This window comes from Pongo abelii, chromosome 3 (assembly GCF_028885655.2).
Source record: "Pongo abelii isolate AG06213 chromosome 3, NHGRI_mPonAbe1-v2.0_pri, whole genome shotgun sequence".
Classification (NCBI taxonomy): Eukaryota; Metazoa; Chordata; class Mammalia; order Primates; family Hominidae; genus Pongo; species Pongo abelii.
In genome coordinates, this window is record NC_071988.2 from 2687805 (window position 1) to 2715619 (window position 27815).

At 42.0% G+C, this 27815-nt stretch overlaps 1 protein-coding gene across 8 annotated transcripts in view; it reads left to right on the top strand.

Moving 5' to 3' along the window:
* FAM193A (family with sequence similarity 193 member A) overlaps window positions 1-27815 on the top strand; it is a 195569-nt gene that overhangs the window by 119152 nt on the left and 48602 nt on the right. For all 8 annotated transcript variants that reach the window (XR_008524955.2, XM_063723274.1, XM_054554918.2 and 5 more), the window contains 6 exons: window positions 1907-1984; window positions 3661-3773; window positions 3914-4156; window positions 6966-7119; window positions 7237-7416; window positions 16239-16490. Coding sequence is in view for 7 of the 8 variants with exons in the window: in XM_063723274.1 (XP_063579344.1) it covers window positions 1907-1984; window positions 3661-3773; window positions 3914-4156; window positions 6966-7119; window positions 7237-7416; window positions 16239-16490 (1020 nt within the window). In the remaining variant the exon portion in view is untranslated. The remainder of the gene's footprint in view (window positions 1-1906; window positions 1985-3660; window positions 3774-3913; window positions 4157-6965; window positions 7120-7236; window positions 7417-16238; window positions 16491-27815) is intronic.

Consider the following 27815-nt stretch of genomic DNA (forward strand, 5'->3'; position numbering starts at 1 on the left):
AGTCCAGCCTAGGTGACAGAGCAAGAGACCTTGTCTCAAAGATAATTTCATTTACAAACAAGTGAAATTTTTTGTGGCGGTGGGGGTCTTGCCTTATTACCTAGACTGTTCTCAAATTCCTGGCCTCAAGTGATCCTCCTACTTTGGCCCACCAAAGTGCTGGGATTACAGGTGTGAGCCTCTGCATCCAGCCAGGACTTTTATATCTATATTCGGAGGTATAATTGAGTTGTCTTGGTCTTTGAGGTCTTATTTGTTTGTATAAAGGTTGTGCTAGCTTCATAGAATGAATTGAGAAACTGTGTTTTTGCAATTTTCAGGAATAGTTTAAATTTTCTGTCCCATGAAGGATTTGATAGAACCTACCGTAAAACTTTGGGGCCTAATTCATTTTTACAGGGAAGAAGAACAAGAACTGTAGATCTTGTCTGCCTTTTTCATTTATATGACATTTATTAGTCTATTTCAGGTTTCCTTCTACATCGAGTCAGTTTTACAAATAGAATTTGGCTCAAGAAGTTATCCATATCGTTTAGTAAAGGGTTGTAAACTCACACCTGCAGGGTTGGGAAAGTCACAGAGATGGATGATACAGGGTAGAGCCACCCCAGAGTTCCTGTGGTGCTCGTGGCCATCACCACCCTCACCTTGAAAGTGCCCTCAGTTGGGATAGGCCCTAGTGGAGCCTGGGGCATGGGTAGTGAAGGCCACACCTGTGTGTGCGTGCGTGTGTTCTCCTGTTCTCTGTTAGAGGCAGTCCCCACTTGGGTCCAACAGTCTTCACAGGGCCACCAGAACTGCCAAGTTGTCAAGAGAAGCCAGAAATCTGGATTATTAGGTGAAATCTCGAACATTTTTAAAAAGAGGCGTTGTGCAAGTCGGACAAAATAGCCCATAAACCCCTTGTTTGTAACTCTTCTTTAGATGTTACAAAGTATCAACTTATAAAGATACTTTGTCTCCCAGTTTAAAAACAATCTTCTGGCCAGGCGGGCACAGTGGCTCAGGCTTGTAATCCCAGCACTTTGGGAGGCCGAGGCAGGTGGATCACTTGAGGCCAGGAGTTCAAGACCAGCCTGGCCAACATGGTGAAACACTGTCTCTAGTAAAAATAGAAAAATGAGCTGGGCGTGGTGGCGGGCACCTATAATCCCAGCTAACTCAGGAGGCTGAAGCACAAGAATCTCTTGAACCCAGGAGGCAGAGGTTGCATTGAGCCGAGATTGTGCCACTGCACTCCAGCTTGGGTGATATAGCGAGACTCAGTCTCAAAAACAAAACAAAACAATCTTCATATGTGCCCATATCCTTTCTCAATCCTGATTTTTTTTTTTATGTTACCTTTTCCCACCTTTTTCAGCCTTGACAGAAACTTACAGAACCGACTTTCGGTTTTATTAATCACATATGCTTCTCTGTTTTCTCAGTAATTTCTCTTTTTGCCTTTAACTCCTAACTTCTTTGTTAGTTTTGTTTTGCTTTGCTTTTTAAGTCTCATATGCCTGTTAATAGCTCTTCCTTTGCTGTAGTCTGAGCTCTTCATGTGGCAGGACCGAATTGCCATCATCTTGCTTATTTCTAACACATTCAGGGCACATAATGGGCATTCAGTAAATAGTGAATGTTCATCCACTATATTGACAGATTTAGTCAGAATATCTTGATTTCTCTTTTTAATGTTTATTCATCTCTGTCTTTCATGTGAGAAAAGTACTTGTGATGAGTTTGAGTAAAATAAAAAAATACCTGTTAACATATTTGTAGTATTGTATCTTTATTCTGTTTGCAGATGATGTTTCTCTCATATATATCATTTTAAGAAAATCTCCTCTTGAAAATGTCTTGTATAATTGTCGCAGGTATTAAGGTTTTTCTTTTTTTTCTTTTTTTTACACCTCCTTACTAGATGACAATGAAAACCAAGCAGCGCATGTTAACAGAAGACTGGGAGCTTTTTAAACAAAGAAGATTCATTGAAGAACAGGTAAGCTTGTCAATAAGAGAGGCAATTAAAGGAAGCAGAAATCTGTCCTGACAGCAAACGACATCTCTGCATGTTGATGTGCTTTGTTAGAACAGCATTGGAGGACCACGTTGGCATGTTCTGCCAGCGTTAAAAACTGTTCAAGATGGTGTTTTTAATCTCAAGATAAACTAATTTTGTTCACCTATTTCCTTATCTTCCATATACGCCTCAAGAAAAACCCATGTGTATTGAGTGGCCTCGCTATCCCACAGCAGCCCTGGGTATTTTGCAAAGGATATTACCTGAGTCCCCACAGTCCCCTATGAGGCAGATGGTGCCATCTGCAGTTTACATACGAAGGAGGGTGGTAGGGTGAGGTTAAGGATGTTGCCTGATGTCCCAGAGCTGGGATGGGGGCCCAGCATCCCCAGACAGAGCGCTCAGATCTCCAGACGTTGCCAGGTGCCGTGCCTTCAACATGGCAGCTGGCGGATCTGGACTCTCCCTTCCTCATCTTCCTGGCGGTGCCTCCTTCAGGCAGGCTTGTGCTCCACCTTTGCTGGAGCTGTTTGGCAGAGCTTGCTAGCGACATCCTGTATCTGGTCTTGGGGCCCTTGGCTTCATCTGGAAACCTGGCTTCCCCTGATCTCCCATCCATGTGCCACATCGACTCTCTTCCTGTTCTCTGACACTTCTCTCCATCTCCTTGACGAACTCCAACTTCATTGGCCTTTCTGCAAATATTGGTGGTTCCCTGGCCTTGACCCCATGCCTATCTCCACATTTGCATGCCCGTGGTCTCCTCTGGGCACCACAGGTATACAGATGGCACCAGTGTTTTGGCATGCTTACCTCTTCCCTTTCCCCATTCTGCATGTGTCCTGTGCTTTTGTTGTTGTTGTTTTGAGACAAAGTCTCACTCTGTCGTCCAGGCTGAAGTGCAGTGGCGTGAACTCGGCTCACTGCAACCTCTGCCTCCAGGGTTCAAGCAATTCTCGTGTCTCAGCCTCCTGAGTAGCTAGGATTACAGGTGCTAGCCACCATGCCTGGCTAAATTTTGTATTTTTAGTAGAGATGGGGTTTCATCATGTTGGCCAGGCTGGTCTCAAACTCCTGACCTCAGGTGATCCGCCTGCCTCTGCCTCCCAAAGTGCTGGGATTACAGGCGTAAGCCACCTTTCCTGGCCATCCTGTCCTTTTGAGTGGCCCTTCCAGCTGCCACCTGTCCCATTGCCAGAGTGGGTCCAGAGTTCCTTTTCCTTTGAAATGCAGATGCTCACCTTGTCTATTAGAAGTTGAGGTGCCATTTCCTCAATAGCTCCCAGGCCGACCCCTTGCCCTCCACATGCCAGTTTTCATTCCTGCAGCTCTGTTCTCAGTACCTTGCAAGTACCAAGCACATGGCAGACAGGGTAAAGGCTGGCTGTCTGCAGCAGGCGTCTGCTGTGAGGGCGCACTGCAGCATGTTTGCTGAAGACAAAAGCGATTAGGGTCTCCTGGTACCTGAGCCCTTTGCGGCTCAGCCCCCGGCTTGCTGCCGACTCCAGGTCTGCTGCCTCTGTATTCCTGGTCCTGTCCCGCTGAGGAAGCAGTGCCCGTGAACATGATACATGTTAGCAGAATTACTGAAAAATAATGAGCCATGTCTCGGGGAAGGGTCTTGCAAGATTAAAGCATTTTAAAATTTCCTCTAGTTAACCAATAAGAAAGCAGTTACTGGCGAGAACAACTTCACAGACACCATGAGGCACATGTTGTCGTCCCGGCTGAGCATGCCCGACTGCCCCAACTGCAACTACAGGAGAAGGTAAGCCTGGGTTGTGGTGTCGGCACTACTGGCTCATGAGACCTTCACTGGGCTGAGCGGAGGCCTAGAACCGACCCTTAGAGAGCATGGTCTAGTCTTGTGCATTGCTGGCTTGGTAACTGTCCTTAATTCCTGATCAGATGTGCTTGCGATGACTGCAGTCTCTCACACATCCTCACGTGTGGTATCATGGACCCCCCCGTCACTGATGACATCCACATTCACCAGCTTCCACTTCAAGTGGATCCTGCTCCTGACTATCTTGCTGAGAGGAGCCCGCCCAGTGTGTCATCTGCAAGCTCGGGGTCTGGCTCCAGCTCTCCCATCACAATTCAGCAGCACCCCAGGCTCATCCTCACAGACAGTGGCTCGGCACCAACTTTGTAAGTTGTGACTTTGTAATAAAGTTTCAGAAATTTAAGTCGCCCCAGTAATGAGAAACACATAGAGTAATGTCCACAGAAGTATGAACATCATTATTGTGCTTTTCATGACAAGGGACCCTGAGGTTTTTAATGCAGCTTTTAAAACATGAAATCAGTAAACGCAAACTTTTAACACCGTTTATCTGAAAAAAAAAAAAAAAGTAAATTAATAAAGGCCAGTAAACAAAAAACATGTTGGTATGCAGAGAAGAAGTGTCTCTAATTACGGCCTCACATCTCCTCATTCTCACATCTCCTCATTCTCCTAAAGGGTGACCAGTCCGCCCTCCGTCCTGTCTCACTGTCAGCCCGGCACTCATTGCTTGTTTCATGTCTTGCTGAGAACTCAGGTGATCGCTTTAGCAAGCAGTTGAAGGTTTCTGTTTTTCATGTTCCTGCATGATTAGAAGTACATTGTATTAGCAAGGTAGTTGTGCAGCTGTCACCAATTCACATTGTAGTTGGCTGGTCCCAGATTTCTTCAGAATTGTGACCCTGTCATTTGGAGAGGCTTCACATGCTAATTTCTAAAAGGGTTGCACATGAACGTATGTAGTTGTTAAAGTCAGCTTAGGTTTAGTTTACATGTATCGTAGAGCACACAGGCATCATGTTCCATGTGGAGAGATTGTTGTTCCTGACCTTGGCTGTGCAGCGTTTCTGGGATTTCTCTGACTGACTGACTTGTGTTCATTCCCTCTGTCTGGATTTCTCATGGTGACTGACATTTTCCTTCAGTCTTTCCATTTTCAATTTGGGCTTGTTCTCAGACAAAATAATTCTGAAAAGACTGGTTTAAACTCACTGACTCTCTTCATACAAAGATTGCAGGCTGCTGTTTATTGCCTTAGAGACACTGTGTACTCTCCAGGGCACAAGAAAGAGTGTTGACGTTTTTGCAGCTGGCTGTTATCCAACTTATTACTGAAACATAAAAATTAAACATATATAGCCTAATGAAAATTTAAGATGGAAAATTTCATCCCTGTTCATTTGTCACAGCTGCTGATGTCAGTTATGGTCTCTTGTGCCACATGTGGTAGTGGAAGAAATTGGCTGTGGGAGCCTTTCTCCTTGGGCCGGAACTGCCCATCACCAGTTACGGGGAGCCTAGGTTCTCGGGGCATCTGGGCCTTCAGCAGCTTGTGATCAGTGTCTTCCAAATGTAAACTATGATTTGAAAATCTCCAGTGTTATCTTTTCATTTCTATTGTCTCTTTCTTGGTGCCTTTTCTAAGTTGGTTAAAAAGAACAATGTGATTGTAGTCAGCGTACCACCCAGTACTTCCTGGATCTTAGGGGTTGGATCTTTATGGAGCTAGGGCTGGTGAAGCCTCCTGCCATCACATGGAGCAAATGGCTGAGTTACTTCACTAGAACCTCAGTTTTCTCATCTGTAAATTGTACCGATGGTCATCCTCAGGAGTGTGTGTGAGCATTGGCCCAGGCAGCGTCCCAGGTGCAGTGGGCCTGCAGGAAGCCCTAGGACTCTGCACCTTGTGGGTGCTGTTTGTACTTACCTCTGGTGAGCTCCAGGCTCTAGCACGTTACTTGTAATGTGTTGAAAAGACACCTGAATTTGGTAGTCCTGGACACTCTTCACTCATTCTAGGAAGTGAGATCACGACGAGTTCCTAGGGTTTTGCCTTCTGGAGGTTGCTGTGTGCCCAGGCTGAAGATGGACTCAGTGCATGTTTTTGTGGACCTTGGAGCATCTGTTTGCACTGAGCTTGAATGTGCCAGCTCTTTTAATGCACCAGAGCTGCATCTTAAGTGGTCTGTGTAGGCTAAAGCCTTGAAATCTGTTTAAAATTAATTTCAGGCTGTGTGCAGTGGCTGATGCCTGTAATCCCAGCACTTTGGGAGGCCGAGGCGAGCGGATAATGAGGTCAGGGGATCGAGACTATCCCAGCTAACACGGTGAAACCCCGTCTCTACTAAAAATACAAAAAATCAGCCGGCCGTGGTGGCAGGCGCCTGTAGTCCCAGCTGCTTGGGAGGCTGAGGCAGGGGAATGACATGAACCGGGGGGGTGGAGCTTGCAGTGAGCCGAGATTGTGCCACTGCACTCCAGCCTGGGAGACAGAGCAAGACTCTGCCTCAAAAAAATAAAATAATTAAATAAAATAAAATTAATTTCAGTAAATTTTTCATTTGCCTGTTGCTTAGATGTCTTGCTAAAGCTGATGTTTAATTATGATCATGAGAGACCGGGCCATGACTGGCCTTAAAGCAAAAAAAATCAGTCTTCTGCTACATAAGTACCTTTAAAGTTTTGTTCAACTGATTATTTCTGAAAATTTCAGCCCTAAGTTGAAAAAACAAACACTAAACAGCTAAGGTTAAAAAAGCAAACACTAAACACCTAAGGTTGCCATCGGTACCCCTTTAATTTTAATCACAAATTGTGTTGTCTTGGGAGTAGCAGAGAGACTAGTTTTATACCAGTGCTCTTCAGGTCAAATGGAAATGTTATGTCAATCAGTCTGGTTAAATTTTTGTAGTTTCCTTAATATTTCTACTTTTGGAGGGTTTTTTATTTGTTTTTTGTTTTTTACTCTTCCAAATGGCACAAATGTTAATCTTCCAAGCATTTTTCTCATGTTCAGGTTACTAAGAAATGTTAGTGGTATGAATGATTCTTAACTAATACTCTTTGTAAATGAAAGCAGTGATCTGTCCAGGAAATATCTGTGCTTAGTGGCTGGTTTACTCATTGTCTTTCACAATTGAATGACCTCACAGTGACCATCTCTGCTTGTGTCAGTTGTAGTGATGATGAAGATGTTGCACCATTGTCAGCCAAATTTGCTGATATTTATCCATTGAGTAATTATGATGATACTGAGGTGGTGGCCAACATGAATGGAATCCACAGCGAATTGAATGGTGGTGGGGAAAACATGGCCCTGAAGGATGAGGTATGGACATGGCTTCTTCGTAGCAACAATAAATGACATAAAATGATGGTCTGACATTTTAATTTTTTATATTACTCTGTTTTGAAAAGTGCAAATTACAAAAGATTGTCTTTAAAGTCTCCTCAGATAAGCAGTACCAGCAGTAGTTCCTCAGAAGCTGATGATGAAGAAGCGGACGGCGAGAGTAGTGGGGAGCCCCCAGGGGCCCCGAAGGAAGATGGAGTGCTGGGAAGCAGGAGCCCCAGGACAGAGGAGAGCAAAGCAGACAGTCCACCCCCATCCTACCCAACACAGCAGGTAGGACTTTGCTTTCTGTTTTGCCAAGGATCTCTTTTTCTGTGTGTATTTTCTCTAAACATGAGCATTACTGAATACAAAATTATTTTGTTTCCCATAATTTCTGAAGGTTAGAACTGAAGAGAGTCAAGGCATACTTACAATCTCCATTTGAATCTTGTTTTTCTTGCTCGCATAGCAATCTTGATTTCGCAACACCCCATAGCAGCTCTGTGGAGGCCTTTTTTGTCTGTATAGAAGCAAAGAGAGGAGTTAAAAAAATAGTGGAATATTAAAATTTCAGGAAAGGTTTGTTTTTCCTGTTCATTATCTGTTCTTCTGTTAGCCAAAGGTGAGGGTACCTTATTAGCTTTTTTTCTCAGAATTTCATAAATAGATGCTTAAACAGTTTTTGGCCGGGCGCAGTGGCTCACGCCTGTAATCCCAGCACTTTGGGAGGCCAAGGTGGGTGGATCACTTGAGGCCAGGAATCCAAGAACAGCCTGGCCAACGTGGCAAAACCCCGTCTCTACTAAAAATACAAAAATTAGCTGGGCATGGTGGTGGGCACCCATAATCCTAGCTACTTGGGAGGCTGAGGCACAAGAATTGCTTGAACCTGGGAGGCAGAGGTTGCAGTGAGCCAAGATTGCGCCACCACGCGTCAGCCTGGGTGACAAAGCAAGACTGTTTAAAAAATAATAATAACAATAATAATAATAAGCAGTTTTTAAATGAAAGAGATAACAAATGAAGGTCAAAGTGCTTGGCTGATTTATTTTATTAGGTAATATAAATGTAACACTCAGATGGTAAAGGTGATGTTGAAAGGTCTGTCTGGGAAGTCTGACCACATCTCCTTACCAGTTTTTTCTTCTATGTATAATGTTTTTGATGTCTTATCCAAGAAAACTTTGCCTAACACAGAACTGTTTTCTTTTAGAAGATTTATAATTTTAGTTCTTAGATTCTGTTTGACTCACCATTTACTTATTGTGAGGTGAGGATATAAATTCACCTTTTCTGCATATGTAGATATCCAATTGTTTCAGTACGGTTTGTCAGAAGTACCCTATTGAATTGCCTTGGCCATTTATTGAAAATTATTGAAAATCAATGGACTATAAATGGAAGAGTTTATATTTGGACATTCCATTCTGTTCATTTGATCTCTGTGTCTGTCCTTACACCCATAGTGCATTTGACAATTGCTTTATGGTAAGTGTAGGAAAATGGGATAGGGTCTTCCCTCCAGCTTGGTACACCTTTCTCTCTCTCTCTTTTTTTTTTTTTTTTTTTGAGATGCAGTCTCCCTCTGTCACCCAGGCTGGAGTGCAGTGGCACGATCTCACCTGACTGCAACCTCTGCCTCCCGGGTTCAAGCAATTCTTCTGCCTCAGCCTCCCGAGTAGCTGGGACTACAGGTGCACGCCACCATGCCCGGCTAATTTTTTGTATTTTTAGTAGAGATGGGGTGTCACTATATTGGCCAGGCTGGTCTCGAACTCCTGACCTTGTGATCCACCCGTGTTGACTTCCCAAAGTCCTGGGATTACAAGCGTGAGCCACTGCACCCGGCTGGTACACGTTTTTCAAAATCGTTTATGCTGCTCAAAGTTCTTTGCATTCCCATATAAATTTTAGGATCTGCTTGTCAACTACAAAACACCTCCTTGGATCTTGAGGGATTGCATTGAATTCTTAAATATATATTTAGAGTTCTCCAGTGAAATCCTCTGGATGTGGTTTTGGTCTTTTATTTGTGGGATGATATAGATTAGTTTAGGAAGAATGCAATCCTAACAAAATTGAGTCTTTTAATCTGTGAATATGCTTTATCTTTCTATTTATTTAAGTCATCTTTAATTTTTCTCAGCAGTTCTAAAAAAAATTCCAGTCTTTGTGTCTGGAATATATAAGTATTATGTGTTTTCTTTCACAGTAAAAGGTATTTTCAAATTTTGATTTCCAGTTGATCATTGGTAATACATAGAAATACAATTGATTTTTTTATATTGGTCTTGTGTTCTGCAGCTTTACTAAACTTGTTTATTCTAGTAGGGTTGGTTCTAGTAGGTTCTTTTGTTGTTGTTTTGGTAGATTACTTTGGATTTTCTATATACAAGATCATGTTGTCTGCAAATAAAGTTTTAGTTCTTCATTTCCAATCTGGATGCAATGCTTTTAATCTTCCCTTCCCTTTCCCTTCTCTTTTCTTTGTTTTCTTTCCTTCCTTTCCTCTTTTTAAGAAACAGAATCTCACTCTGTCACCCAGGCTGGAGTGCACTGCTGCAGTCATGGCTCACTGCAGCCTCAAACAGCTGGGCTCAAGCAGTCTTGCTGCCTCAGCCTCCCAAGTAGCTAGGACTACAGGTGTATTACAACTACAGGCATGCGCCACCATGCCCAGCTTTAAAAAAAAACTTTTTGTAGAGATAGGGTCTCACTATGTTGCCCAGGCTGGTCTTGAACTTCTGGCCTCAAGCAGTCCTCCTATCTCAGTCTCCCAAAGTTTTAGGATTATAGGTGTGAGGCACCACACCCAGTCTGGATGCTTTTAATTTCAATTTCTTTTTTCTTTCTTTTTTTTTTTTTGAGACGGAGTCTTGCTCTGTTGCCCAGGCTGGCGTGCAGTGGCGCTATCTCGGCTCACTGCAAGCTCTGCCTCCCAGGTTCATGCCATTCTCCTGACTCAGCCTCCCGAGTGCTTTTAATTTCTTACTCTTGCCTTATTGAGCTAGCTGGCAACAGTACAGAATAGAATTGTTACAAGCAGATATCTTTGCCTTGTTCCCAATCTTAGGGGGAGAGCATTTAATCTTTGACCACTCTTTAAATGTGATATCAAGTACAGGTTTTTCATAGATGCCCTTTATTGGGTTAAGGAAATTCTGTTCTACTCCTAATTTCTTGAGTTTTTTCATGATTTGAATATTGAATTGTATTGAATTGTATTGAATATTGAATTGTTCGGTTTTTCAAATATCTTTTCTGCATGTGTTGCTATCTTGTGGTTTTCGTTTTTTATTTTGTTACCGTGGTGTGTCACATCAGTTGATTTAAGGATATTAAATCAACCTGTGTTCCTGGGATAACTCCCACTTGGCGGTGGTATATAATCCTTTTCATATGTTCCTGAGTTGGTTTGCTAATATTTTGTTAGGATTTTTGCATCTGTGTTAATATTAATAAAATATATTGGTCTGTAGTTTCCTATCTTTGTGATGTCTTTGTCTGACTTTGGTATCAGATTAATACTGGCTTCATAGGATGAGTTAGGAAATGTTTTTTTCACTTACGTTTTCTGAAGGAGTTTAAGATTGAGATTTATTAAATATTTGATAGAATTCACCAGCAAAATCCTGTAGGCCTGGTCTCTTTTTCTGGGAAGATCTGTAATTACTAATTCAAGTTTCATTTGCTTGTAATAGGTCTTTTCAAATTTCCTGTTTCTTATTGAGTGAATTTCAGTAATTTTTGTCTTTGTAGCAGTTTACTCATTTAAGTTGTCTAATGTGTTGGCATAAAGTTATTCTATACTGTTATAATTCTTTTTAATTCTGCAGTGCCTGCAGTGATGCTAATTCTTGATTTGGGTAATTTTATCTTCCTTTTAATGGCTTCAGTCACTTGGGCTAAAGATTTGTCAATTTCTCTGTTTTCTTTTCTGTGTCATTGGTTTCCATTCTGAAATTCATTATTTCTTTCTATGTTCTTTGAGTTTTGCTTGCTCTTCCTTTTCTAATTTGTTAAAACAAAAGCTTAGATTACTGATTTTAGAGCTTCCAAATTTATTGAGACTTGTTTATGGCCTAACATATAGCTTACCTAGATCGTGTTCTATGTGTACTTGAAAATAATTTGGATTTTGTTCTTGTTGTGTGGAGTGTTCAATAAATGAGAGTTTGATCAAGTTGGTGATGGCATTGTTCAAGTCTTCTATATTGTCTTGGTCTATTCAGGCTACCATATAAGGACAGTAATCCCATTCCTGAGAGTAGAGCCTTCCAAAGTCCTTATCGCCTAATACCATCACTTTGGAGGTTAGGCTATCAACATATGAATTTTGGAGGGGCACAGACACTCAGATCATAGTATATGTTCTTACTGATTATCTGTCTGGTGGTTTTATTGGTTACTGAGAGAGGCATATTGAAGCCTTCAAGTTTAACTGTTGGATTATTTCCTTCTCCTTTCAATTCTTCCTGGTTTTGGTTCATGCATTTGGGGGTAATGTTATTGAATTTTTGTTATAGCTCCCCTGATATATTGCCCCTTTTATCATTATGAAATGTTTGCCTACTGGTGTTTCTTAAAGTCCATTTTATTTGTTAATATAGCCACTCCACCTTCTTGGGTTACTGTGTACATGTTGTATTTTTTCATCCTTTTACTTTCAGTTTCTTTGTGTCTTTGAATCTAAAATTTGTCTAATATCTTTTAGTTGGGCCTTGTATTTTTATCCTGTATATGTCAGTGTCTGCCTTTTTAAATATTAAACAAAAATTTTAGTGTACTATTTTAATTCTTCTGTTGATTCTTTTTTTAATTTTCTTAGTGGCTGCTGTAGGGTTACAATATGCATCTCTTGTGAATTTCGGTATAAAAAAACAAAAAGAAACAAAAATTAAAATACAATATGTATCTCTTTTTTCTTAGAGACAGGGTCTTGCTCTGTTACACAGGCTGGAATGGGGTGCCATCATCATGGCTCACTGCAGCCTCAAACTCCTGGGCTCAAGCAGTCTTCCTGCCTCAGCCTCCTTAGTAAGCTAGGACTATAGGCGTGTGCCGCCATGACCAGCTAATTTTTTAAATTTTAGTAGAGACAAGGTCTCCCTGTGTTGCCCAAGCTTGTCTCAAACTCCTGGCCTCCAGTGATTCTCCCGCCAGGAAATCCCAAAGTGCTAAGATTACACTTAACCAGTGTACCCAGCCACAATATGCATCTTTTTTTTTTTTTTTTTTTGATACAGAGCTCTGTCACCCAGGCTGGAGTGCAGTGGCACAAACTTGGCTCACTGCAACCTCTGCTTCCCAGGTTCAAGCGATTCTCCTGCCTCAGCCTCCCAAGTAGCTGGGATTACAGATGCGCACCACCACGCCCATCTAATTTTTGTATTTTTAGTAGAGACAATGTTTTGCCACTTTGGCCAGGCTGGTCTCGAACTGACCTCAAGTGATCCGCCTGCCTCAGCCTCCCAAAGTGCTGAGATTACAGGTGTGAGCCACCGTGCCCGCCCACAATATGCATCTTAATTTATCACAATCTACTCCAGATCACTACTGACTTAATTCCAGTAAAATATACAAACTTTGCTCCGCAGGAGCTCCATTTCCTTCTTTCTCCTTTGTACTATTATTGTCCTATATATAATTACATTTGTATATGTTACAAACCAATAATATGTTTTAATTACTGCTTTATACAGCTTTATAATTTCTAGAGCAAATAAAAGAGAAAAATATATTTATACAGTGCCTGCCTGCCTGCCTTCTTTTCTTTCTTTTCCTTTTCATTTTCCTCTTTCTCTCTTTTTCTTTTTCTCTTTTCCTTTTCCTTTTCTTTTTCTTTTTTTGAGACAGAGTCACACTCTGTTGCCCAGGCTAGAGTGCAGTGGCATGATTTTGGCTCACTTCAACCTCCACCTCCCAGGTTCAAGCAGTTCTCCTGCCTCAGCCACCTGAGTAGCTGGGATCACAGGCAAGCACCATGGCACCCGGCTAATTTTTGTATTTTTGGTGGAGATGACATTTTGCCATGTTGGCCAGGCTGGTCTCAAACTCCTGACTTCAGGTGACCTATCTGCCTTGGCCTCCCAAAGTGCTGGGATTACAGGCATGAGCTACCACGCCTGGCCTGTATTTATACAGTGTTTTCTATTTGCTAGCTGGCTAGTCATTTCTGGCATTCTTCATTTTAAATTCTGCCGAATTTAAGTTACCATCTTGTTTTTTACCTTCCTTTAATATGTCTTACAGGACCAGTTTCCTAGCAGTTAATTCTCTGTCTTTTTGTGTAAATGTCTTTATTTTGCCTTCATTTTAAAAAATAGACCGGGCATGGGGGTGTCTCACGCCCAGCACTTTGGGAGGCAGAGGCAGGCAGATCACCTGAGGTCAGGAATTCAAGACCAGCCTAGCCAACATGGTGAAACCCCATCTCTTCTAAAAATACAAAAATTAGCCAGACGTGCTATCATGTGCCTGTAATCCCAGCTACTTGGGAGGCTAAGGCATAAGAATTGCTTGAACCCAGGAGGCAGAGGTTGCAGTGAGACAAGATCGCGCGCGCCATTGCACTCCAGCCTAGGCGAGAAGTGAGACTCCGTCTCAAAAATAAATAAATGAATAAAAAATAGAGTGGTTGTTTTTAGGAATAGCTTTAGATTCACAACAAAGTTCAGTGAAAGGTACAGAGATATCCTGTACCCAGTGTCCCTACACACAGCCTTCCCCACTATCAAATTCTACACCAGAGTGTTACTTTTGTTACAGTCATCAGGTGGGAGACTGTTAGAACAGTCAATTCTCCTGGCAGCCTGGCTTTCTCAAGAAGGTGTTTTAGTAGGGTCTGGGGTCATCCTAGGGACTTGGCCTTTGGCTGCAGGAAGCCTTAGGTGGTCATTGTGTGCCAGAGTTCTGCAGCTCTCAGTATCTCTTTGTTTTTATCCATCTTAAGGTTCACTGAGCTTCTTGGATCTGTAGACCAATGTTTCTCATCCCATTTGGGAAGTGGAATTTCCAGGTGTTACTTGGATGCTCTTCCCCCTTTCCTCTGGGACTTGGTTCTGCACATGCTGGAGTGCTGGCTGCTCTCCCACAGGCCTCTGAACGTCTACATACTTTCCCCTCATCTCTTCTCTCTGTTCCTAGATCAGTTCCATTGCTCTTCTTCAAGTTCACAGATGATTTTTCTGCCATCTTAAGTTTGCTTTTGAGCCCCTTTAGTGAAATTTTGGTTTAGCTATTGTACTCTTCACCTATAGAATTTATATTTTACTGTTTGTTTGTTTCTCTTTTTTTATAGTAATTCCCTATATGTTGGATCTTTATTTTCATATTTTCCTTTAATTCTCTGAACATGTTATAACAGCTGCTTTGACATCTTTGTGTGCTAATTTAGTATCTGAACTCACTCCTGTTAACCGTTTGACTATTTATTGCCTGCATGTGGGTCACACTTTTTTTTTTTTTTTTCCAGACAAGGTCTTGCTCTGCCACCCAGGCTGAAGTGCAGTGGCATGATTACAACTCACTGGAGCCTCAAGCCTCGACCTCCTGGGCTCAAACAATCCTCCCACCTCAGCCCCCCAAGTAGCTGGGACTACAGGCACACACCACCATGCCTGGATAGTTTTTGTACTTTTTGTAGAGATAGGGTTTTGCTGTGTTGCCCAGACTAGTCTTGAACTCTTGGGCTCAAATGATCTGCCCACCTCTGCCTCCCAGAGTGTTGGGATTACAGGCGTGAGGCACTGCGCCCAGCCTAGGTCATAATTTTCTTTAATCTTTGCTTATCTCATAATTTTTTGTTGAAAACTGGACATTTTAAATAGTGTAATAATTTTGCATTATCATTTTTTCCCTTGAGGGCCCTTTGTTGTCTTTTGTTTGTTTCCTTGTTTTTGTTATTTCCTGGGCTTCAGTTGCAGGATCTGTATCTCCCACATTATGTGGCTGTGGGTGTCTCAGCTTATTTCTTCTCTTCTGCTTTTTAGTTTGGCTTCTAGAGGTCTGCCCTTTGTCCACCTGGCTGATTGGCCAGCTGATGATTTGGGTGGAGGTTGCCCATGCACCTTGAATCCACAGGGGCTCCATTGTTGGCTGTGGGGTGAATGCGCTCAGCACTCAGCCAGTTCTCAAGTCAGCTGTGTTGGCTCCTTCCTCCAGCCCCTGAGGTGTCCTCAGTGCATGCACTGTGCTCTCCTGGTCAGCCAGCGAGTTGTGGACAGCTTAAGAAGCCCTTCTGTGGCGCTCTCATTTCCAGAGTTCTCTCTATTAGATTTCTGTCTCTTTTGCCACTCACCCCAGCTGGGACCTCAGTCTCAAGGGAACAGAGCTGCAGGCTTCCCTATTCATTCCCTTCTGAGTTCACTGCTTTTACTGCTTCACCCTCTGCCTGACCAGGCTGCTGTTTTTGGCAGCAGGGTTGGTTTGCACTGACATCCCTGCAGTCACAGAACTCTTGTGCCCACTGCCGACTGAGTCAGGGGTGGAGTACAGGTGCAGGAAATGGAAAGAGTCCCAGACAAGAAAGCCAGACTTGCTGTTCTTCCTTGAAGTTCTAGCTGATTTGCATGAATAAATGTGTCTCAGTATTTTCCTTGGGCTGATTTCCAGAGCCTCAGAATGGTTGCCTTTGACAATTGTGTTCAGTTTTACATTTGCCCTGAGGGAAGGGAGCCACTGACCTCTTCACTCCACCGTAACCCGAAGTCACCTGTCTGCTTTGTTTTGGAGAATCTGTGTGTGACCACTTAGAAGCAGTGTGAGCCCAGTGGAGCACAGCCATCCCCTCTCTACTCTGTCGTCTTCACTAGTTCCCTTGTCCCTGCTCACATGTGGGAAGTGAAATTTTCTGCGTAGGCATAGGATGCAGAACCAGTGACTCTACCTGAGTCTGTCTGTGGAATGAGGTACACCTTTCCTCTCTGTGCAGCTTCTTCAGTCCCAGTCTCTTGGGGTCCCTCGTTTTCCTTGCAACTGGTCAACTCAGCGTGTCAGGAAAAGCCCACTTACCTTTGTATTTGCTTTGTAACTACTTGGCAGAATGTGACTGACTTTAATTCATACCATTTATTGTTTCACTAAATAGGTATGTTTTTTTTCTTTCCTCTTAGGCTGAACAAGCTCCAAACACTTGTGAATGTCATGTTTGTAAGCAAGAAGCTTCTGGACTGACACCATCTGCAATGACAGCCGGAGCCCTTCCTCCTGGCCATCAGTTCCTGAGCCCAGAGAAGCCCACACACCCTGCACTGCACCTTTACCCTCACATCCATGGACATGTGCCTTTGCACACTGTTCCACACCTGCCACGCCCTCTCATCCACCCCACCTTGTATGCAACTCCCCCCTTCACACACAGTAAGGTAAGTCAGGGCAAAAAGGGTCTGAAAGCTCACTCTTCACTGAGATCCTACAGGAATACATAGTCAAACAAAGAAATCTGTGAATTAGCAACTTGCATAGGATAGCATCTGCTCTGGATAGGAAGGTCTGCAAGTGTTTCCATTCACCATCATCTCTTCAGCACGGTAATTTTGAACCTTTACAGTTGTAACAATCATTAAAAACAACTGTGAAGGTCATAGTTCTTTTATTCAGAATTAAATAGAACAGAAGGATTTTTCAGGTGCTATTTCTAACAGGTTAAACCTAGGGAATATTTCCACAGAAGACCAGTGATCTACTTGTGATCTTCCAGGGCTTGCTCTTCTTCTTAATGTGATAGGTAAAATAATGTGAATACAACATGAGTCCTCTAACACTGGCTGGACTCTACAGGGTCTAAAATGACTATGCTGCTTTAGCATTTAGAAATACACAAGCCTAAATAAAGGAGGAGCCCTAAGTGTGATGCCACAGAAAATTATAACGCCCTGCAGGTGATGGAGCACAGGGGAGGGTACAGACAGGAGAAGCTGCCAGAAACCCAGTGTGAAGAGCCCATTCAGGAAGTGGAGTAAGGATCTAGAAATAAGTTGATTTTTATGCATTTCTTCCCAGAGAACCTCATGTGTATACTTAGTATCTTAGACTTTACAGTGAAATTCTTAGGCTGGTTTCTTTCTTTGGACCTTAGATAGCTTTGCCTCTCTGGTTATTTTGAACTTACCTTTACCAGAATGACTCACCGTAATTCTGATTGTTTTCTTTTTTTTCTTTGTACCAGTTATTCTTGTCCAAAGGTAGCTCTAATCAGTCAAAAATATAATTTATTTCAAACCCTAATTTATTATTTAAAACAATGATTTTGAGCTGGAACAGAAAGGGAGGAGGACATGACATGGAATGATTTTTTCCAGACCACAGTTTTTCCAAACACATGTGTGTTTTCTCCCCTCTAGGGGTCACTGTGAAGTGGGGTACATGTAGCCCGTAAGTGAGGTTTGTTGTCTCTTTGCTAGGGAGAAGCGTAGGTGGAAGATTAACAGACACAGGTTTAGAATAGAGTATAATAAGTTTGCCACATCTATTATAATTACTTGGCACAACCATCCAAATTCATGCTTAAATTTTGTTAGATTGAATATTGCTCAGTTTGAACTTTTAATGATGTCTTAATAATAGAATGTTTTTTAATAGCATTTTTCAGGTATGTAGTCAGAGCCAGGCAATCTTCATGGTCCGCCTGGTTTGTAGCCTGATTTTCTCTGGGTGTATGTGTAAAGTTAGGAAGTTTTCCACTCCTTGCTGTTGCCTGAATAGAGCTCTTATTACCTAGTTCCAAGAAAAGAATATTCTGTTATATGTTTTTGCTGGTAGAAGCTATTCAAGAATTAGTTCCTGAAAATACTCAAGTAAAATAGTAAAACTGATTATTACTAAAGACTGTGGGGCCCCTTTGGTTAAAAATTGATTATTTTCCTGGGCTTTTGGCCTTTTCTTAGGAAATTCGAGATCTATATATGGGTAAAAGAAGAAAAACGTGTTTTAGGAGCATCATTTTTATCTAATATCTGTTCTTTTGATACCTGTTAAACTTTAATCATATAGAAAGATTTGAATAGAAAAGCAAATATGGATAGAAAAGCAAATATGGAGTCAAGCCATATGTGGTAGAGGTCGTATAGAAACTTAGAAATTTATGACTAAACGTTATTTCTACCACTTCAGCAAACTGAAGACTATTCACTGATTTGTTTAAAATATGTTATGTGGTGGCCATTATTATGTGGAAACATAAGATACAATTATCAAAATTCTTCATTTGCATCTGGTATGAAAATGTTCGTTTCTGTAAACAAACTTTAATTGTCACTTACCAGGTCTTACAAGATTGGTTTGTGTTATTTGACTTAGTTTGGCTTAGTTGGATGCTGTGACCACATCTGTGCCTACATCTGTGCCTAAATGCATAATGTGTTAGCCCTGAAGGGGTCTCCTGGTCCACCAGCGAGTTGTGGACAGCTTAAGAAGCAAATGAGCTGTATCAGAATAGCACAAATTTCAGTGACAATGGAGGAAGTTTCTTAGAGATAATCAACAGGAGGATTGTTGGGCAAGAAGTTCTGAATGTAGGGAGCAGAAGGTGGGTGCTGAACGTGGAGGGGGCCTTGTGTACCGTGTCTGCCATCACTTTTGCATTGTTGGGGCCTTGGGGAGTTCCTGCTGTGCTGGGGTCACAGTTTTTGCCTTTCGAGACATTATGTCATTGTAGTTGTAATTCTTATAATTCATATTTTAGGCATTGTGGGTAAATATTTAGTACCTAAAATGTTTAGCATGGGTACTATGAAAAATTTATTTTCTGGCTGGTTGTGGTAGCTCACGCCTGTAATCCCAGCGCTTTGGGAGGCTGAGGTGAGAGGATTGATTGAGCCTGGGCGCCCAAGACCAGAGCAACATAGTAAAACCCTGTCTCTACCAAAAAACAAAAAAATTCTTGAAATTAAAAAGAGTTGAAGACTAATTTCTATTTTCAAGTGTCTCCATACCAGTGACATACTGAATTTATGTATTGAGTATAAGTTATTTGAAAGTTCAAAGTAATTGCTGAGAAAAATACAGTAATGAAATACTACATAAAATAAAAACTGTAAGTGCCAGAGAATTTAATTTCCAAATATTTGGGGATCTCCCAACTATCTTTTTGTTACTGATTTCTACTTTAATTCCATTGTGATCTAAAAGCATGCAGTGTATAATCTCTGGTTTTTTGAGTTTATTAAGGTATGTTTTATGGCTCAGAATATGGTCTGTCTTGGTGAATGTTCCATGTGAGCTTCAGAGGAATATGTGTTCTGCCGTTGTTCAGTGAAGTGGTCTTCAGATGCTCATTATGTCCAATTGATTGATGGTGCTCTTGAGTTCTGTCAGTCAGCAACTATGTTCTGACTGATTCTCTGCCTGCTGGATCTGTTCATTTCTGATTGAGTGCCCTTGAAGACTTCCATTGTAATAATGGATTCATCGGTTTCTCCTTGCACAGTTCTGTCAGCTTTTGCCCTACAAAGTTTGATGCTCTGTTATTAGCGGCACACACATTGAGAATTGTTACGTTGTCTTGGAGAATTGACCCTTTATCATTATGTAATGCTCCTCATTACCACTGGTAACTTCCCTTGCTCTGAAGTCTGTTCTGCCTGAAATTAATATAGCTCCTCTAGCTTTCTTTTGGTTAGTGTTAGCATGGTATATCTTCCTTCATTGCTTACTTTTTGAAAAGATTTATTATAGTGAAATATGCATAACATAAAATTTACAATCTTAACCATTTTTAAGTATAGAATTCAGTGGTATTAAATACATTGATAATGTTGTGCAGCCATCATCCGTCTCCATAACTCTTTTCATCTTGTAAAACTGGAGGTTTTTACCTGTTAAACAATAACTCCACTTTCTCCCAGCACTGGGCATCCATCATTCTACTTTGTCTTTATGATTGTGACTATTCTAAGTACCTCATGTACATGGAATTGTACAGTATTTCTCTTTTTGTCACTGGCTTATTTCACTTAGCATAACGTCCTCAGCGTTTATTCATGTTGTCGCATATTGCAGAATCTCCTTCCTTTTTAAGGCTAAATAATACTCATCATATGGCTGTACCCTATTTTGTGTCTTCATCAGTGAACACATGTGTTGTTTCCATACATTAGCTACTATGAACAGTGCTGTTGTAAACATGAGTGTACAAATATTTCAGGACCCTGCTTTCAGTTGTTTGGGGTGTGTACCCAGAAGTGGAATTGCTAGATCATACGGTAATTGTATTTGTAATTTTTGGAGGAACTGCCACCGTTTCCTACAGTGGCTGCACCATTTTACATTCCCACCAGCAGCGCACAAGGGTTTCAGTTTCTCCACATCCTCATTAACACTTGTTATTTTCTGTTTTGCTTTTTTAATAGTAACCATCCTCAAGGATGTAAGGTGGTATCACATTGTAGGGCTTTTTTTCTTCTGTAAATGACTGTAGATACATTGTAGTTTTGATTTGCGTTTCCTTAGTGTTTAGTGATGTTGGGCATCTTTTCATTGTTCATTGACTATTCGTATATCTTTTTTGGAGAAACGTCTATTCAAGTCCTTTGCTCGTTTTTGAATCAGGTTTGTTGTTGTTGTTGCATTTTAATTCTCTGTCTATTCTGGATATTAGTCCTTTATCAGATATATGATTTGCAAGTATTTTCTCCCATTCTATGGGTTGCCTTTTTACTCTGTTGATAGTGTCTGTTGACACACAACATTTAAAAATTTTTCAGCCAGGCGCGGTGGCTCACGCCTGTAATTCCAGCACTTTGGGAGGCCGAGGCAGGTGGATCACGAGGCAGGCGGATCACGAGGTCAGGAGATGGAGACCATCCTGGGTAACACAGTGAAACCCCGTCTCTACTAAAAATACAAAAAATTAGCCGGGTGTGGTGGCGGGCGCCTGTAGTCCCAGCTACTCGGGAGGCTGAGGCAGGAGAATGGCATGAACCCAGAAGGTGGAGCTTGCAGTGAGCCAAGATCACGTCACTGCACTCCAGCCTGGGCGACAGAGCAAGATTCTGTCTCAAAAAAAAAAAAAAAAATTCATGCAGTCCAATTTGTCTATTCTTTGTTGCCTGTGCCTTTGGCGTTACATCCAATAAATCATTGCCAAATCCAGTGTTGTGAAGCTTTTGCCCTCTGTTCTCTCCTAAGAGTTTTGTTCTTTCCTTACATTTAGGTCGGTAATCCATTTTTTAGTTCATTTTTATATATGGTGTTAGGTAAGGGTCCAACTTCATTCTTTTGCATGTGGATATTCAGTTGTCCCAGTACCATTTGTTAAAAAGACTGCCCTTTTCCTGTTGAAGGATCTTGCCATCCTTGTCAAAAATCATTTGACTATATATCTGAAGTTTCAGTTTTGGGCTTTCTGTTCTGTTCCATTGGTCTGTATGTCATGCTGATGCCACACTGTTTTGATTGCTATATCTTTGCAGTAAGTTTTGAAATCAGGAAGTGTGAGTCTACCAGGTTCGGTGGTTTTTGGTTTTTTTTTTTTTGGTAAAGATTGTTTGGGTTGGCCGGGCACGGTGGCTTACACTTGTAATCCCAGCACTTTGGGAGGCCGAGGCAGGCGGATCACGAGGTCAGGAGATCGAGACCATCCTGGCTAATGCAGTGAAACCCTGTCTCTACTAAAAATACAAAAAATTAGCTGGGCGTGGTGGCACGTGCCTGTAGTCCCAGTTACTCGGGAGGCTGAGGTAGGAGAATCACTTGAACCCGGGAGGCGGAGGTTGCAGTGAGCCGAGATCACGCCATTGCACTCCAGCCTGGGCAACAAGAGGGAAACTCTGTCTCAAAAAAAAAAAAAAAAAAAGATTGTTTGGGTTATTCAGGATCCTGTGAGATTCTATATGAATTTAGGGTGGATTTTTCTATTTCTTCAAAATACATCATTGGGATTTTGATAGGGACTGCATAACTGCATTGAATCTGTAGATCACTTTGGGCAGTATGTACCTTCTAACAGTATTTGTCTTCTAATCAATGAATATGGTATGTGTTTTCATTTATTTATGTTTTTTTAATTTATTAGAGCAGTGTTTTGTAGTGTGTGTGTGTGTGTTTGTTTGTTTGTTTGTTTGTTTGAGACAGAGTCTCCCTCTGTTACCCAGGCTGGAATGCAGTGGCACGATCCTGGCTCACTGCAACCTCCACCTCCTGGGTTCAAACGATTCTCCTGCCTCAGCCTCCTGTACAGGCACGTGCCACCACGCCTGGCTAATTTTTTGTATTTTAATAAAGACGGGGTTTCACCGTGTTAGCCAGGATGGTCCCAGTCTCCTGACTTCGTGATCTGCCCGCCTTGGCCTCCCAAAGTGGTGGGATTACAGGCGTGAGCCACCGCGCCCCGCCTGTTTTGTAGTTTTTATGGTACAACTCTTTCACTTCTTTGGTTAATTCCCGTTGGTGTTTTGTTTTGGTTTTGGTGTTTTTTTTTTGAGACAGAATCTCACTTTGTTGCCTGCGCTGGAGTGCAGTGGCATGATCTTGGCTCACTGCACCCTCCACCACCCAGGTTCAAGCGATTCTCCTGTCTCAGCCTCCTGAGTAGCTGGGATTACAGGTATGCACCTCCATGCCTGGCTAATTGTTGTATTTTTAGTAGAGACGGGGTTTTACCATGTTGGCCAGGCTGGTCTCGAACTCCTGACCTCAAGTGATCCTCCCGCCTCGGCCTCCCAAACTGCTGGGATTACAGGCGTGAGCCACTGTGCCCAGCCCTGAATTATTATTTTTGATGCTGTTGTGAATGGAATTGTTTTCATAATTTCCTTTTCCAACTGACCATTGTTAGTGTATAGACATGCAGCTGATTTTCGAGTGTTGATTTTGTATCTTCCCACTTTGCTGAATTCATCTATTCTAACAGACTTTTTTTGTGGAATCTTTGGAGTTTTCTACATTGTAAAATCATATCATCTACAAACAGAGATAATTTTACTTGTTCCTTTCCAGTTTAGGTGCCTTTTATTTCTTTTTCTTGCCTGTTTGCTGTGGCTGAAATTTCTAATACTATGTTGAATAGAAGTGGTGAAAGCAGGCATCCTTGCCTTGTTCCTGTTATTTAAGGAAAAGCTTTCATTCGTTCACCATTGTTTGCTGTGGGTTTTTCATATATGGCTTTTATTATGTTTTGGTAGTTTTCCTTCTATTCCTAGTTTGTTGGGTGTTTTTGTGATGAATGGGTGTTGAATTTGTCACATGCTTTTTCTGCACCAGTTGTGATGATCTTTGGCTTTTTCCAGTCTGTTAATGTGGCATATTAACATTGATTACTTTTTATACATAGAATTATCCTTGCACTCTGGGAATGACTCCCACTTGGTCATGGTGTATGAATCTTTTAATATGCTACTGTATTCAGTTTGCTAGTATTTTGTTGAGGATGTTTGCATGAATGTTCATAAGTGATACTCGTTCATAGTTTTCTTTCTTTTTTTTTTTTTTTTTTTTTTTTTGAGACAGAGTTTTGCTCATTACCCAGGCTGAGTGCAGTGGCGCGATCTTGGCTCACTGCAGCCTCTGCCTCCTGGGTTCATGTGATTCTCCTGCCTCAGCCTCCAGAGTAGCTGGGATTACAGGCATGCACCACCAGGCCCGGCTAATTTTGTATTTTTAGTAGAGATGGGGTTTCTCCATGTTGGTCAGCTGGTCTCGAGCTCCCGACCTCAGGTGATCCACCCGCCTCTGTCTCCCAAAGTGTTGGGATTACAGGCGTGAGCCACCGCACCTGGCCCTGTAGTTTCCTTACAGTGTCTTTGGCTTTGATATGGGGATATGCTCAGGACATGAGTTAGAAAGTGTTCCCTCGTCTTCAGTTTTTTGGAAACTTTGAGAAAGATTGGTATTAATTATTTAAATATTTGGTAGAATTGACTAGTGAAGCAATCAGGTTTGGGGCTTTTCTTTATTGGGTGATTTTTTTTTTTTTTTTTTGAGACGGAGTCTTGCTCTGTCACCCAGGCTGGAATGCAGTGGCACAATCTCCACTCATTGCAACCTCCACCTCTCAGATTCAAGCAATTCCCTGGCCTCAGCCTCCAAAGTAGCTGGAACTACAGGCACATGCCACCACACCCAGCTAATTTTTGTATTTTTAGTAGAGACGGGGTTTTGCCATGTTGGCCAGGCTGGTCTCAAACTCCTGACCTCAGGTGATCCACCCATCTCGGCCTCCCAAAGTGCTGGGATTACAGGCATGAGCCACTGCGCCCGGCCTGTTGGGTGGTTTTTGATTACCAGTTCAATCTCCTTACTAGTTACAGGTCTGTTCAGACTTTTCTATTTCTTTATGATTTCGTCTTGATAGGTTTTGTGTTTCTAAAAATTTTTTCATTTCATCTGTTTTATCCAGTGTGTTAGTGTACAGTTGTTCATAATAGTTTCTTTTTTCTTTGAAACAGCATCTCACTGTGTCACCCAGGCAGGAGTACAATGGCATGATCATAGCTCATTGCAGCCTCAAACTCTTAGGCTCAAGCGTTCCTCTTGCCTCGGCCCCCCAATAGCTGGGACTACAGGCATGTGCCACCACTCCCAGCTAATTTTTTTTTTTTATTGTTTTGGACTCTTCCAGAGAGAAGACAGGGTCTCACTATGTTACCCAGTCTGGACTGAAACTCCTGGGCTAAAGCAGTCCTACTACCTCAGCCTCCCAAAGTGCTGGGATTATAGGCAAGAGTTACCAAGCCCAGCCAGTACTTACTTACTTTTTTTTTTTTTTTTTTTTTTTTGAGACGGAGTCTCGCTTTGTCGCCTAGGCTGAAGTGCAGTGGCACCATCTTGGCTCACTGCAACCTCTGCCTCCCAGGTTCAAGAGATTCTCCTGCCTCAGCCTCCCAAATAGTTGGGATTACAGGCGCCCACCACCATGCCTGGCTAATTTTTGTATTTTTGGTAGAGATGGGGTTTCACCATGTTGGTCAGGCCGGTCTCGAACCCCTGACCTCAGGTGATCCACCCGCCTGGGCCTTCCAAAGTGCTGGGATTACAGGCATGAGCCACGGTGCCCAGCCCAGCCAGTACTTTCTTATAATACCTTTTATGTTTTTTTCTTAATTTTAATTTAATTTTCTGCTTTTTAGAGATAGTCTTGCTCTGTTGCCCAGGCTGGAGTGCAGTAGCACGATCATAGCTCACTGGAGCCTCAAACGCTTGAGCTCAAATGATTCTCCTGTGTTAGCCTCCCAAGTAGCTATGATTACAGGTGTGCGCCACCACTCCCAGCCCCATTTATTTCTGTGTAATCAATAATAATGTCCCCACTTTCATTTCTGATTATAGTAATTTGAGTCTTTTTTTTTTCTTAGTCCATCTCACTAAAGTTTTGTCAGTTTTGTTTCTCTTTTCAAAGAACTATATTTTGGTTTCATTGATTTTTTTTTTTCCCCTATTTTTCTATTCTCCATTTCATTGATCATTAATCTCTGCTCTAAATTACCTTTCTTCTGCTAGCTTTGGGTTTAGCTTGTTCTTTTTCTAATTCATTAAGATGTGAAGTTAGGGAGGGTTTTTTGTTTCATTTTATTTGATGTTGTTATTGAGACAAGGCTTACTCAGTTGCCCAGCCTGGAGTGTAGTGGTGCGATCTTGGGTCACTGCAACCTCGACCTCCTGGGCTCAAGCAATCCTCCTGACCCATAGTCTCATAGTTTGGACTACAGGTGTGTGCCACCATGCCCAGCTATCTATCTGTCTGTCTGTGTATTTATTTATGTAGGGACGGAGGTCTCACCATGTTGCCCAGGTTGGTCTCAAACTCCTGGGCTCAAGCAATCCTCCTGCCTCAGCCTCCCAGAGTGCTAGAATTACAGGCATGAGCCACCACGCCCAACCTAGTTAGGTTGCTGATTAGAGATCTTTCTTGTTTTTTGATGTGTTTGTAGCTATACCTTTTGCTCTTAGTGCTTGCTTTCACTGCGTCCCGTAAGTTTCAGTATGTTATGTTTTTGTTTTCATTTGTCTCTAAGTATTTTCTACTTTTCTTTGTAATTTCTTTATTGATCCATTGGTTGTTTCCATCCCTTTACTTTTAACTTCTCAGGTTTTTTGTTTTTTTGTTTGTTTGTTTTTGAGACAGAGTCTTGTTCAGTCGCCCAGGCTGGAGTGCAGTGATGCGATCTCGGCTCACTGCAAGCTCCACCTCCTGAGTTCACACCATTCTCCTGCCTCAGCCTCCCAAGTAGCTGGGACTACAAGTGCCCACCACCATGCCCGGCTAATTTTTTGTATTTTTAGTAAAGACGGGGTTTCACCATGTTAGCCAGGATGGTCTCGATCTCCTGACTTCATGATCCGCCCACCTCGGCCTCGCAAAGTGCTGGGATTACAGGCGCGAGCCAACTTCTCAGGGTTTTCATATGTAAAGCAGGTTTCTTATAGACATGTATAGTTGTGTTTGTTTTTTATTTTTAGAGATGGACTCTTGCTGTGTTACCCAAGCCGAACTTGAACTCCTAGCCTCAAGCAGTCCTCCCACCTTGGCCTCCTGAGTAGCTGGGACTATAGGCGCATGCCACCATGCTTGTTGTTTTTTGATATACTCTGATAATCTTTGTCTTTTCATTGGTGTATTTGACTGTTCACATTTAAAGTGATTTTTTGATGTATTTAGATTAATATCAGCAATGTTTGTAATTGTTTCCTATTCATTATGAGTCTTTTTCTGCCTTCTCTACTTTTAATTAAGCATTTTATGATTTTATCTCCTCTCTTAGTATATCAATTTTATTTATCTCTTTTGAAATTTCTGCAGTTGCCCTAGAGTTTACAATATACATTTTGAACTAATCTAAGTCCTTTTTCAACTAACTAATGTAAAACAGGTAACATTTAACAGATTACTGCCGGCCCCTCCCTATTCCCTGTGACATTGCTGTCATTATTTTCACTTATCCACGTGTTAATCACCCAGTACAGTATTGATGATTACTTTCAACGGTTACTTTTTAGATTAATAGGAAGAAGAAGATATTTTACTTTGTCTTTATTCCTTCTCTAGTATTCTTCCTTTATGTAGATCCACGTTTCTGACCTTCTGTCTGAAGGAAATCTTTTGACATTTCTTGCAGGGCAGGTCTGCTGGTGATGAGCTCCCTCAGTTTTTGTTTGTCTGAGGAAGTCTTTATTTCTCCTTCACTTTTGAAGGATAATTTCACTGGACACATAATTCTAGGTTGGTGGTTTTTTTCTTTGAACACTTTAGATCTGTTTAACTTCCCTCTGTCCTTGCTGGCATGGTTTCTGATTTCTGACAAGATGTCCTCTGGAATTCTTTTCCCTGTTCTTCTGTAGGTCCACTTGCCTCCACCCAGCTGCTTTCAAGATTTTCTCTTTTTTTTTTTTTTTTTTTTTTTTTTTTGAGACGGAGTCTCGCTCAGCCACCCAGGCTGGAGTGCAGTGGCGCCATCTCGGCTCACTGTAACCACTGTCTCCCAGGTTCAAGCGATTCTCCTGTCTCAGCCTCCTGAATAGCTGGGATTACAGGCACGCGCCATCATGCCCGGCTAATTTTTTGTATTTTAATAGAGACGAGGTTTCACCATGTTGGCCAGGCTGGTCTTGAACCCCTGACCTCAGGTGATCGCCTGCCTTGGCCTCCCATAGTGCTGAGATTACAGGCATGAGCCATGGCGCCTGGCCAAGATTTTCTCTTTTTCTTTGGTATTCTGCAGGTTGAATAGAATATGCCTTCGTGTAGCTTTGGGGGT